Source organism: Haematobia irritans, chromosome 3 (assembly GCF_050003625.1).
Source record: "Haematobia irritans isolate KBUSLIRL chromosome 3, ASM5000362v1, whole genome shotgun sequence".
In the NCBI taxonomy this organism is placed as follows: domain Eukaryota; kingdom Metazoa; phylum Arthropoda; class Insecta; order Diptera; family Muscidae; genus Haematobia; species Haematobia irritans.
Window position 1 is genome coordinate 19,481,133 of NC_134399.1, and position 14,839 is coordinate 19,495,971.

The 14,839-nt window shown below is 35.0% G+C and overlaps 1 protein-coding gene across 1 annotated transcript in view; it reads right to left on the bottom strand.

Moving 5' to 3' along the window:
* vex (somatomedin B and thrombospondin type 1 domain containing protein vexed) overlaps nt 1-14,839 on the bottom strand; it is a 673,357-nt gene that overhangs the window by 149,084 nt on the left and 509,434 nt on the right. Inside the window, exon 3 of the mRNA XM_075300282.1 lies at nt 7,934-8,131. Coding sequence (XP_075156397.1) covers nt 7,934-8,131 — 198 coding nt within the window. The remainder of the gene's footprint in view (nt 1-7,933; nt 8,132-14,839) is intronic.

Below are 14,839 nucleotides of genomic sequence, written 5' to 3' on the forward strand. Positions count from 1 at the left end.
GGTAGTGGCGGTGGTGGTGGGTCATTACTCATATGTAATTCGAAACCATTAGATACGATTTAGTTGTCCATTAACTCTGAAGTGGCAGCAATTTGTTAATGATTGCCTCTGCATTTGCTCTTGACTAAAGGCTAAGAGGAATACTCTACTTAATGTTTAAGTACATCTTTCAACATTCGGCTTTTTTGTTTTTGTATAAAAGCATAGACATTGTAATTGTAACGTTGAAAAGGGGAAAACAAATGCTGTTGATAGATAGCAAAATAAGATTACCAAATGAAATGGAAGACGAGATAACGAAGAGAGTAAATATTAGATTTTCGTTTTTGTATTTCGGTTGAAAAGGAACATAGAGAAAGCAATACCAAATATTTCCAGAATATTTCACATACATTGCAAATGAAGACTACATTTTTATCATTTATGCTATTGTTTGTATCCGTTAATTAGACTATAAGGATTCGCCTAAAAGTATGCAAACGTTTTCAAAGGCACCCTAATAATAACCTTGAGTGCGAGCAACTCTTGGTGCAGCAACATTCATCAAATACGATTGAAATTGGATACGTGATGTCACAAGCCAAAATTTGTGCACATGAGACCATAACTAGCCCCCATATAAACGGACCCATAAAGATTTAAAGGTTAATGCAGGAACTACTTTGTATGTAAAGTAAAGTAAAGTTCCTCCTCTTGGAGGAACTAATTTAATACGATGCGTATAAAATTTGGCTCTCTAATTATTTGCAAAAATTGGTTCACATCTGTTTTTAATTATTGTTATTTATAGACACCTTTATATAAATAAATAAAAATAAAAATTTTCTATAAAAATCAAATTTTGACAAAATTTTCTAAATAAATAACATATTAACAATATTTTCTATAAAAACAAAATTTTGACAAAATTTTCTATATAAATAAAATTATGGCAAATTTTGGTATAAAAAAAAATGTGGACACAATTTTCCGTAGAAATAAAATTTTAACAAAATTTTCTATAGAAATAAAATTTTAACAAAATTTTCTATAAAAATAAAATTTTGACAAAATTTTCTACATAAATAAAATTTTGACAAAATTTTCTATATAAATAAAATTTTGACAAATTTTGGTATAGAAAAAAACTGTTGACACAATTTTCCGTAGAAATAAATTTTTGACAAAATTTTCTATAGAAATAAAATTTTAACAAAATTTTCTATAAAAATAAAATTTTGAAAAAATTTTCTACATAAATAAAATTTTGACAAAATTGTTTACATAAATAAAATTTTGACAAATTTTGATATAGAAAAATAATGTTGAAACCATTTTCCGTAGAAATAAAATTTGACAAAAATTTTCTATGGAAATAAAATTTTAACAAAATTTTCTATGGAAATAAAATTTTAACAAAATTTTCCATACAAATAAAATTTTGACAAAATTTTCTATAAAAATAAAATTTTGATAAAATTTTCTATAGAAATAAAATTTTGACAAAAAAACTGTTGACACCATTTTCCGTAGAAATAAAATTTGGCAAAAATTTTCTATAGAAATAAAATTTTAACAAAATTTTCTATACAAATAAAATTTTGACAACATTTTTCTCTAAAAATAAAAATTTGACAAAATTTTCCATAGAAATAAAAAGTTGACAAAATTTTTATAGAAATAAGTTTCTGACAAAATTTTCTATATAAATAAAATTTTGACAAAAATTTCCATAAAAAATAAAATTTGGACAAAATTTTCTATAAAAACAAGTGTATAAAGGGTGATACGGTCAAAATTTGGTCAAGGGAAAACGCGTGTAAATCGGTGAAATCGTTTATTTAAAAAATCTAATTAAATTTCTTTTTCAAGTTCAATTAGTATAAAATTCAGGAAAATATTCAGTTAGGCTTTCGCTTTTCCAAATCCGAATTGCCAGGCCGCACGCTTGACACCTGCCATCAGATTTTGTAGAGCCACCTTGTCCACCTTCTTCGCCGCAGAAAGCCAGTTTGCCTTGAACTGCTGCTCGTCCTTAGCAGTTTTTTGGTCTTCTTTAGGTTCCGCTTGACAATAGCCCAGTATTTCTCAATTGGGCGGAGCTCTGGCGTGTTGGGAGGGTTCTTGTCCTTGGGAACCACCTGCACGTTGTTGGCGGCGTACCAATCCATGTCCTTTTTACCGTAATAGCAAGATGCCAAATCCGGCCAAAACAGTACGGAACAACCGTGTTTCTTCAGGAAAGGCAGCAGACGTTTATTCAAACACTGTTTCACGTAAATTTCATGGTTGACAGTCCCGGAAGCTATGAAAATGCTGCTTTTCAAGCCACAGGTACAGATGGCTTACCAAACCAGATATTTCTTTGCGAACTTTGACAGTTTTAAGTGCTTGAAAATATCTGCTACCTTTCCCCTTCCTTTTGCCGCATAAAACTCCTGTCCCGGAAGCTGCTTGTAGTCAGTTTTGACGTAGGTTCCGTCGTCCATTACCACGCAGTCAAACTTCGTCAGCATCGTCGTGTACAGCCTCCGGGATCGCGCTTTGGCCGTCGTATTTGGTTTATCATCGCGATTTGGAGTCACTACCTTCTTGTAAGTCGATAGTTCGGCTCGTTTTTTTTGGCTCGATACACGGTTGTAGACGATACACCCAGCTTATTTGCGGCATCTCGGAGAGAGAGGTTAGGGTTTCGCTTGAAACTACCGGCAACTCTCTTTGTCGTCTCAGCGGCTTCCGGTTTTCGATTTACCCCCGATCCAGACTTCCTGGCTGTCGACAAAGGTTCCCCAAACACTTTAATTACATTTGTAACGGTAGATTTGGTAACTTTTAGCGATTTTGCCAGCTTTGCGTGCGAGTAGCTCGGATTTTCGCAATGCGCTAGCAAAATTTTGATACGCTGCTCTTCTTGCTTGGACGGCATTTTGACAACTGAAGAGTGAATTTCAAAATATAAATAGGAGCAACATTCTACATACACACACCTTCAAAATGAGGGGTGTTCAGGTTTTTTAAATGCAAAATTGCAAGAAATACGTCAAGTTTATATTGACCAAATTTTTACCGTATCACCCGTTACGGCCGTAAGTTCGGCCAGGCCGAATCTTATATACCCTCTTCCAAAAATTGCGTAGATACTTCGACGAAAGACGGTCATCCACAATTAAATTACTTGGGTTGCGGCCGATGGCAAGGCATCTTAAAACTTCTTAACATCATCTTCTAAATTGTAAGTTACTCCATGCGGGATATATATTAGACAAAAGAAAGATCGATACAATTAGTACATATTCAGTTTTTGACCGGTATATATAGGGAAGAAATAATTACCAACCGATATGAACTTTTGTGCGGTAATTATAGAGCCAGAATTGAAATATGGGGGTCGCTTTATATGTGGGCTATATACAATTGTGAACACGAGTCTACCAAAAATGGCAGATTTTTTACTGTTTGGTAGAATTCTTTAGTTGGAGAGGAATTGCAAAATATTCCTCTCCAACTAAGAGGTGCTTCATAAATTTTTTATAGAAATAACATTTTGACAAAATTTTCTACAGAAATAAAATTCTAACAAAATTTTCTATAGAAATTATATTTTGACAAAATTTCCAAAAGAAATAAAATTTTGACAAAATTTTCTATGGTAATAAAATTTTGGAAGATTATTTTTGGCTCGAGTGGCAATCGTGATTTTTCTGTGATTGAGGATCGGTTTATCTGGGGACTATATATAACTATAGATCGATATGGACCAATTTTGGCATGTTTGTTATCGGTCATATACTAGCGCAATGTACCAAATTTCTACCGGATCGGATAAATTTTGCTCCTTCAAGAGGCTCCGGAAGTCAAATCTTGGGATCGGTTTAAATGGGGGCTATATATAATTATGGACCGATATGGACCAATTCTGGCATGGTTGTTAGAGACCATATTTCAACATCACGTACCAATTTTCCACCATATCGGATAAATTTTGCTCCTCCAAGAGGCTCCGGAGGTCAAATCTGGGGATCGGTTGATATGGAGGCTATATATAATTATGGACCAATTCTGGCGTGGTTGTTAGATACCATATTTCAACATCACGTACCAAATTTCAACCCGATCGGATGAAGTTTACTCCTCCAAGGGGCTCCGGAAGTCAAATCTGGGGTCGGTTTATATTGGGCTATATATAATTATGGATGAATTCTGGCGTGGTTGTTAGAGACCATATTCCAACATCACGTACCAAATTTGCTTCCCTTAGAGGCTCCCCAGGCCAAATCTGGGGTCTTTTTATATGGGGGCTATATGTAAAAGTGCCCCGATATGGCCCATTTGCAATACCATCCGACCTACATCAATAACAGCTAAGTGTGCCAAGTTTCAAGTCGAGAGCTTGTCTCGTTCGGAAGTTAGCATGACTTCAACAGACGGACGGACGGACTTGCTTAGACCGATTCAGAATTTCACCACGACCCAGAATATATATACTTTATGGGGTGTTAGAGCAATATTTCGATGTGTTACAAACGGAATGACAAAGTTATTATATCCCCCATCCTATGGTGGAGGGTATGATAAAAGTTTGAAAAAATTTCCTATACAAATAAAATATTGACAAAGTTTTCTATAGAAATAAAATTTTTACAAAATTTTCTATAGAAATAAAATTTTTACAAAATTTTCTATGGAAATAAAATTTTGCGAAAATTGGTTTTATTGGTTTTTAATTATTTATTTCTCTAAAAAAAAAAATAAAAAAATTCTCTATATAAATAAATAAAAACAAAAGTTTTCTATAAAAATGTTGGCAAAGTATTCTACAGATACAAAATTGTGATGAAAATTTTTTATAGAAATAAAATTTTGACAAAATTTTCTATAGAAATAAAATGTTGACAAGATTTTCTATAGAACTAAAATTTTGATAAAATTTCCTATAGAAATAAAATGTTGACAAAAGTTTTTCTAGCAATAAAATTTTGACAAATTTTTCTATAGAAATAAAAATTTAACAAAATTTTCTATAGAAATAAAATTGTGACAAAATTTTCTATAGATATAAAATTTCCACAAATTTTCTATAGAAAATTTTCTCTACGTATAAAATTTTTACAAAATTTTCTGTAGAAATACAATTTTGACAAAATTTTCTTTAGAAATGAAATTTTGACAAAATTTTCTATAGATATGAAATTTTGACAAAAATTTCTCTAGAAATAAATTTTTGACAAAAATTTTCAATAAAAATAAAATTTTGGCAACATTTTCAATAGAAATTTTTGACAAACTTTTCACTTGGGGGAAAAAAATATATAAAATTTTCTATTCAAATAATTTCTATAGACAAAGTTTTTTACAGAAATAAAATTTTAGCAAAATTTTCTATAGAAGAAAAATTTTGATAAAATTGTCTATAGAAATAAAATGTTGACAAAATTTTCTATGGAAATAAAATTTTGCGAAAATTGGTTCATTTTGTTTTTTAATTATTTATAGATTTCTCTAAAGAAATATATAGAAACAAAAAATTTCTATAAAAATCAAATTTTGACAAAATTTTCAAGAGAAATAAAATTTTGGCAAAATTTTGAACAGAAATAAAATTTTGATAAACATTTTCTATAGAAATAAAATTTTGGCACAATTTTCTATAGACAAAGGTCTTTTACAGAAATAAAATTTTGGCAAAATTTTTCTATAGAACTAAAATTTTGATAAAATTATCTATAGAAATAAAATGTTGACAAAATTTTCTATGGAAATAACATTTTGCGAAAATTGGTTCATATTGGTTTCTAATTATTTATAGATTTCTCTCAAGAAATAAATAAAAACAAAAGTTTTCTATAAAAATTAAATTTTAACAAAATTTTCAATAGAAATAAAATTTTGGCAAAATTTTCTATAGAAATAAAATTTTGACAAAATTTTCTATAGAAATAAAATGTTGGCAATATTTTTCTATCGAACTAAAACTTTTATAAAATTTCTTTTTAAAATAAAATGTTGACAAAATTTTCTATAGATATGAAATTTTGACAAAAATTTTTTTAGAAATAAAATTTTGACAACATTTTCAATAAAAATAAAATTTTGGCAACATTTTCAATAGAAATTTTTGACAAACTTTTCACTTGGGAAAAAATGTTTATAAAATTTTCTATTGAAATAAAATTTTGACAAAATTTTCTATAGAAATAAAACTTTGACAAAATGTTCTATAGAAATAAAATTTTGACAAAACTTTCTATAGAAATAAAATTTCCACAAATTTTCTATAGAATAAAAATTTGACAAAATTTTCTGTAGGAATAAAAATTTAACAAAATTTTCTATAGAAATAAAATTTTGACAAAACTTTCTATAGAAATAAAATTTCCAAAAATTTTCTATAGAATAACATTGTGACAAAATTTTCTTTTGAAATAAATGATTGACATAATTTTTGCAAAATTTTCTATAGAAATAAAATGTTGGCAAGATTTTCTATCGAACTAAAATTTTTATAAAATTTCCTTTTAAAATAAAATGTTGACAAAATTTTCTATAGATATGAAATTTTTAAAAAATTTTAAATAAAAATAAAATTTTGGCAACATTTTCAATAGAAATTTTTGACAAACTTTTCACTTGGGAAAAAATGTATATAAAATTTTCTATTGAAATAAAATTTTGACAAAATTTTTTTATAGAAGTAAAACTTTGATAAAATGTTCTATAGAAATAAAATTTTGACAAAACTTTCTATAGAAATAAAATTTCCACAAATTTTCTATAGAATAAAATTTTGACTAAATTTTCTGTAGGAATAAAAATTTAACTAAATTTTCTATAGAAATAACATTTTGATAAAACTTTCTTTAGAAATAAAATTTCCACAAATTTTCTATAGAATAAAATTTTGACAAAATTTTCTGTAGGAATAAAATTTTTACAAAATTTTCTGCAGAAATACATTTTTGACAAAATTTTCTTTTGAAACAAAAGATTGACATAATTTTGGCAAAATTTTCTATAGAAATGAAAGTTTGTGAAAATGTTCTCTAGCAATAACATTTTGACAAATATTGCTATATCAATAAATTTTTGACAAAATGTTCAATAGAAGTTTTTGACAAACTTTTCTCTTGGAAAAAATTTTTGATAAAACTTTCTATAGAAATAAAATTTTGAAAAAATTTTCTATAGATTTTTTTTTGCATTTTATTAAAAAAACTTATTGAAATATGGCTCTCTGTAATTTTGTTTATTTTCACTTCTTGCAAAATCCTTTAAATTGTCTAGACCTATTAACAAGCTTAATTTATTTAAACCCTACCCCGTTTTTATTCACATCCATTTAACGTTGTTGGTTGACTCTTTTAGCAGCATTGTAATTTTAATAATGTCAATATCCAATGTTTAACATTGACTTTAATATAATAAACAATTTACCTTTATTGCTTTCAGTATTCCCATGCCAAAGCTAGTTGGAAAACTGGACGACAGTTGTGCGACATTATGCAGGAGAATTTCAAGTGGATTTAAGTGTCACTATGTTTTTCCAGGAATCAAGTCCGCAATAAGAGAGAGATTTAATTAAAATTTAATTTTTATTGAATGACAACCGCCTGTGGTGATCTTCACAAACTCTACAAGCTTTTCAATTTTATTATACTGCAGTATAATGAAAAAAAGAAACTTTGGATGTTAAGCATTTCAAATACGGCTGCCACAAGAATGGACACCTTTTTAATTTATCCAAGCTGCCTAGGGGTGAGCAAATGCAAAAAAAACAACCTGCTGACAGCAAGTCAGATGCCAAAGAATTTTTCTTTTGTTGTTTTAATCTCTGGCCTTTAACACTAAATATTTTCCAATTATTTTATTAATTTTTTTCTGGAGTGGATTTTCCCACATAATTTTTCTTGGTTGTTTGAAATAAAAAAAAAAACAAAAACGGAACACCAAAACTTACCACGCAAAATTTTCTTATCGTGACGATGACCATGACACCGGAACCCTTGACAGGCACGCTTTTGCAGTAGCGTGGGACAATGTTTACCGCCATTTTGGGCTGGCTGTAAAACTTTACGCGAACGTGTCATTATGCCAGCACCACAGGAGGCATTACATTCACTCCATTGACCCCAATCCGTAACTTGACAGTCGAGTACTGTGGCAAATCAACCAGAGCAGAAGTTCCAAAGGTGAATTGAAACGAAAGAGAAGATACGAATAAGAAATATTAGATAAATATTTATGATTAAGGGTGTGAGTGAATTAATGAAGTGTTTTACAAAATTTATGATGATTGTGTAGTGGTTATAAATGTGTAAATAGCCATAGTGTACTATGGTGTATAATTGCTGCAAAGTAAGTCATAACGCATACGTCACCTGGTTGGGGAATTAATATTAGTTATACGGCACAGTGTATGGGGGAATTAATCTAAAATTTAACCAAGTTTAAGCAAATCACCGTTTCCAATTTGAGTATAACCCCTGGACGGACGTATATTTGAATGACTCATACACCGAGATACAATTCCTATGAGGTTATAAATGCTGAGTGAATGGAGGCCACACGAAAGCAGATGGTGGGTGAAGTGGCCAATGCCGCAACAATTTATGATCGTATACCTAAGAACAAATACCAGAGGGAAATAGATGCAACACCGATAGATCGAAGATGGGCGAGAAAACGAGAATGCAGAGACGGTAGGTGTAATGGCGGCCGACGCAATAATCCGTGGTCGTATAGCTGCCGTGGCCATAGTGTGATATTCTGACGACTGTAAGATTGCCCTAGGAGAATGGATTCCCCGAACAGATACCAAAGGGAAGTAACTGCAACATCTATAGATCGAGGATAGGTTAGAGGACGAGACTGGGGAGACGGTGGGTGTGATGGCGGATGCCGCAACAATCCATGCTCGTATGTATGAGGGGGCCATTGCTGTCGTGTGTGACATTCTGACGCCAATACGATCCATGTCCTGGGAGAATGGGAACCCAAAGCAGATACTGGAGGGAAATAATGGCTACGCCGACACAACGAAGATTGGTGAGAGGACGGGACTTGTCTTTTAAAGATTTCGAGGGAGGAAGAGGGGAGGTCTTAAATATTATTACAGGACGAAGCATTAGATGGGCACTAAATAATTTCGGTCCTTATAAGTCTCCGGGACTGGACCGAATCTATCCGTGTATGCTGCAGGAGTCCTTCGATATCCTGGGGGACACTTATGTGGAACTTTTCAGGGCGTCACTGGAACGCGAAGGTTTTGCAAAGGGTTAAAGTGATTTTTATCTCCAAAGCAGGTAGAATAGTACACGGAACAGCTAAAGACTTCAGACCTATATGCCTAACGTCCTTCTTATTGACGACTCTAGAGAGAATCTTGGATAACTATCTAAGGAATAAATTGGATAAGAAGCTATCAAACTGCCAACATGCCTATTTAAAGGGCAAATCGGTGGAATCTGCGCTACACTCTGTAGTACATTACATTGATAAATCCATGGCGTGAGGAGAATACACATTGGCGGCATTTCTGGATATTGAAGGCGCCTTCAATAACACAAAGATCGAGAAAATACTACTTGCACTAGAGAGGAATGGTGTGAGCGAGATCGTAATGGATTGAGGCAATGCTGCGCCAGAGGAGCATCGAAGCGGAATTGGCAGATTCCAAACGACAAGCGATTACGACGAGAGGACCTCCGCAGGGAGAGGTAATATCACCTGTACTCTGGCCAATTATAGTGGATGAGATTCTTAGCGTCCTGAGTAATAGGAGTATAAAAGTGGTGGCGTATGCGGATGACATTGTCATAATGGTTTCAGGCAAATTCTTAGACACGATCTCGGACGTGATGAGTGAGTCACTGAAATCCCTATCAGAATGGACCAGTGGTGGTGGATTAGGAGTAAATCCTAGAAAACTGATTTGGTGCTCTTTACCAGGAAAAGGAGACTGGATGGATACAAACATCCAGAATTTCAGGGGACGAAATTGACACTGTCGAAATCGGCACGTTACCTAAGGATTGTCCTGGACTCCAAACTGAATTGGCTCGAGAATTTAGCGCATCGTATGAAGATATGCATGTCAGGAGCTTGTTGGGGAGCGGTGGGGAATGAAACCATTCTCTTTCAACTGGCTTTATACAGCTGTGATAAGGCCAGTAGCTGTGTATGGATGTCATGTATGGTTGCCCATCACAAACCACCACAATCATATACTTAGATTGGGCAGAACAAAATAGAACGGCCCTCATCTACATGGCCGGGGGGATGAGGACAACGGCTACCGTAGCACTGGAGGTATTGATGGGGATATGTCCCCTGGACCTGCATATTAGGAGGACCGCGGAGGTCATACTGATCAGACTGAGGGGCCTGGACTCATTGGAAAGCACGGGCTAATCTACATGACCGGGGGGATGAGGACAACGGCTACCGTAGTACCACTGGAGGTATTGATGGGGATATGTCCCCTGGACCTGCATATTAGGAGGACCGCGGAGGTCATACTGATCAGGCTCATTGGAATGCACGGGCTGCAGACACACTGTACTGATAGTCTATGCCAAGCAACATATGAGAACTGGCGACACGACATATGTATGAGAATAACCTGGATTCAATTATACCGAGCATAGAGTACTGGGACGAAAATAGGATACCCTTTGGAAATCTCAACATCTATACGGATGGCTCGAAAATGGCCGAGGGTACTGGCAGCGGAATTTATTATTATTTATTTAGATGCTATATGAGAATTTTCATCGATAAAGGGTGATACGGTCAAAATTTGGTCAAAATAAACTTGACGTATTTCTTTCAATTTTGCATTTAAAAAACCTGAACAATCCTCATTTTGAAGGTGTGTGTGTGTAGAATGTTGCTTCTATTTTGATTTTGGAATTCACTCTTCAGTTGTCAAAATGCCGTCCAAGCAAGAAGAGCAGCTTATCAAAATTTTCTCGCGCATCGCGAAAATCCGAACTACTCGCACGCAAAGCTGGCAAAATCGCTAAAAGTTGCCAAATCAACCGTTACAAATGTAATTAAAGTGTTTGGGGACGTTTGTCGACAGCCAGGAAGTCTGGATCGGGGGGAAATCGAAAACCGGAAGCCGCTGAGACGACAAAGAAAGTTGCCGGTAGTTTCAAGCGAAACCCTAACCTCTCTCTCCGAGATGCCGCAAATAAGCTGGGTGTATCGTCTACAACCGTGCATCGAGCCAAAAAAACGAGCCGGACTATCGACATACAAGAAGGTAGTGACTCCAAATCGGAGGCTGTACACGACGATGCTAACGAAGTTTGACTGCGTGGTAATGGACGATGAAACCTACGCCAAAGCCGACTACAAGCAGCTTCCGGGACAGGAGTTTTATACGGCAAAAGGAAGGGGAAAGGTAGCAGATATTTTCAAGCACATAAAACTGTCAAAGTTCGCAAAGAAATATCTGGTTTGGCAAGCCATCTGTACCTGTGGCTTGAAAAGCAGCATTTTCATAGCTTCCGGGACTGTCAACCAAGAAATTTACGTGAAGGAGTGTTTGAATAAACGTCTGCTGCCTTTCCTGAAGAAACACGGTTGATCCGTACTGTTTTGGCCGGATTTGGCATCTTGCCATTACGGTAAAAAGGCCATGGAGTGGTACGCCGCCAACAACGTGCAGGTGGTTCCCAAGGACAAGAATCCTCCCAACACGCCAGAGCTCCGCCCAATTGAGAAATACTGGGCTATTGTCAAGCGGAACCTAAAGAAGACCAAAAAAAAACTGCTAAGGACGAGCAGCAGTTCAAGGTAAACTGGCTTTCTGCTGCGAAGAAGGTGGACAAGGTGGCTGTACAAAATCTGATGATAGGTGTCAAGCGTGAGGCCCGGCAATTCGGATTTGGAAAAGCGAAAGCCTAACCGAATATTTTTCCTGAATTTTATACAAATTGAACTTGAAAAAGAAATTTAATTTGATTTTTTAAATAAACGATTTCACCGATTTACACGCGTTTTCCCTTGACCAAATTTTGACCGTATCACCCTTTAGTCAGGCAGCTATAAAGGCCCTGGGCAATACGAATATAAGGTCGAAGGTAGTCAGCCGCTGTCCTACTATCTTTCAGAAGAAACAAGATACTGGGCTCTTCTTTCTTTCAACCTATGACCGACTTGCGAGAATGCAGCCTGAGGAGTATTCTCGCCTTCATCGAGGCATCGGGGTGGAGGACCGAAGGACACATTATCATAGATTGGACTCATTCCGGAGGCCGGAGCGAGACAGACACGAAGAGGAAGATGGATAGAAGTTTGAGGAACCGCAAAGGACCAACTATGGTCTAAGTGGACACAAATCCGCTAGTTCGGATTCGTGGCATCCTCCATAACCTAACCTAACGGGACTTGTCGTATATGTGGAGGAGCCAGACACAGAAATCTTCTGCAGGCAGAAGTGCGTGCCACAAAGGAATGTGTTAATTGGTTAGGACACGGGCCAAAAAACACGGAGCCATAAAACGTGAGCATTTTCACAAATTTCAAGAGGACAGTGATGACAATAGCAGCCATTACGATTCGTTCGCGAACCCTATTGAAATGCAAAAGCGTGGTAAACGAATAGTCTGAATAAATATGACTGGATTTGTATCATGAGGATGCTGGGACATGCCGGACTAAGAGGAAACGTAAAGGCAAATGAACTGTACATAAGAGCTAGGACACATAGGGTGAAGTGAACACTGAGAGAGCAAAGCCAGGATCCGCATCATATGGGTGCCGAGACAAGCCGAAATAAGAGGAAATCTAATGGCAAATGAACTGGCGATAAAAGCTGGGACAAACAGGGGAGTGAACTTACACCCAGAGAAGGAATATATTCACTTCAATTAATAAACTATTGACCAACTATGGTCTAAGTGGACACAAATCCGCTAGTTCGGATTCGTGGCATCCTCCATAACCTAACCTAACGGGACTTGTCGTATATGTGGAGGAGCCAGACACAGAAATCTTCTTCAGGCAGAAGTGCGTGCCAGAAAGGAATGTGTTAATTGGTTAGGACACGGGCCACAAAACGTGAGCATTTTCACAAATTTCAAGAGGACAATGATGACAATAGCAGCCATTACGATTCGTTCGCGAACCCTATTGAAATGCAAAAGCGTGGTAAACGAATAGTCTGAATAAATATGACTGGATTTGTATCATGAGGATGCTGGGACATGCCGGACTAAGAGGAAACGTAAAGGCAAATGAACTGTACATAAGAGCTAGGACACATAGGGTGAAGTGAACACTGAGAGAGCAAAGCCAGGATCCGAAACATATGGGTGCCGAGACAAGCCGAAATAAGAGGAAATCTAAAGGCAAATGAACTGGCGATAAAAGCTGGGACAAACAGGGGAGTGAACTTACACCCAGAGAAGGAATATATTCGCTTCACTTAATAAACTAGCCCTTGTCAAGCCACCTCATTTTTTGCTCTTCTTCCGTTTTCTAACATGTTACATATGTTAATTAGAATGTAAATTTAATTTTTGATTTTGTATCAACAATTTCGAGGTGTTTTTGTAATACTTAACAAAATAATTTTACATTACTAAACCTCATATACCATATATTACAACGATGAAATTAAAACGCAACACATCCTATAAAATTATACATGACATTACTCATGGTATACATGAGTAATGTCCCACCTGAAAGCATCACTTCCTGGTGGTATTACCTGATGACATTTTTGTTTTTTTTCTGCTTAGAAAAAAATATTTATATAACCTAATACCCAATGACAAAGTGCTGATTTGTGGTAAAAGCTCCATAACATTAACTGTTGCATGGGTTGTGTTAAAACCACAACCATACTCAATTTATGCTAAAAACCTCGATACCAAAACACAAAAACTCGACAATGGTTCAGTGACTAAAATCATGACTATAACCTTTGTCACAAAACTAAATACAGTGATTATAACCTCTTATATTCCTACTGTCGATCCGTGTAGCATACATTCATGGTTTCCTACTAACCAATAAACCAGCGAAAGACCATATTTGCGATTATGTCAAAAGTGGGAAATTTATTCCAAAATTATTGGGTGAAAATGAATTATGTGACAACGATCACAAAGAACGGGGACATAATAAAAACCCAGGCAAATAGAAAAATAGTCGCCCATTTGCTCGACACGCATGCAACCATAATTCAAAATGACACTGTCCCATATGCACACAACTTACAGTGTGTGTGAGAGAGAGGAGATATTAGGGTGATCCGAAAAAATAGCCACAATAATGAAAGCTTTAGGGCGAAGATAATAACAATATATAATAACAAGATAATAACAAAGATAATAACAATAGAAATAAAATTTTGACAAAATTTTCTTTAGAAATAAAATATTGACAAAATTTTCTATAAAAATAACATTTTGACAATGTTTTCTATAAAAATTAAATTTTGGTAGATTATTTTTGGCTCGAGTGGCAACCATGATTATGAGCCGATATGGTCCAATTTTTGTGTGATTGGGGATCGGCTATATATAACTATAGAAGGATATGGACCAATTTCGGCATGGTTATTAGCGGTCTCATACTAACACCACGTTGCAAATTTCAACTGGATCGGATGAATTTTGTTCCTCCAAGAGGCTCCGGAGATCAAATCTGAGGATCGGTTTATATGGGGGCTATATATAATTATGAACCGATATGGACCAATTTTGGCATGGTTGTTAGAGATAATATACTAACACCACGTACCAAATTTCAACCGGATCGGATGACTTTTGCTCCTCTAAGAGGCTCCGGAGGTCAAATCTGGGGATCGGTTTATATGGGGTCTATATATAATTATGGGCCGATA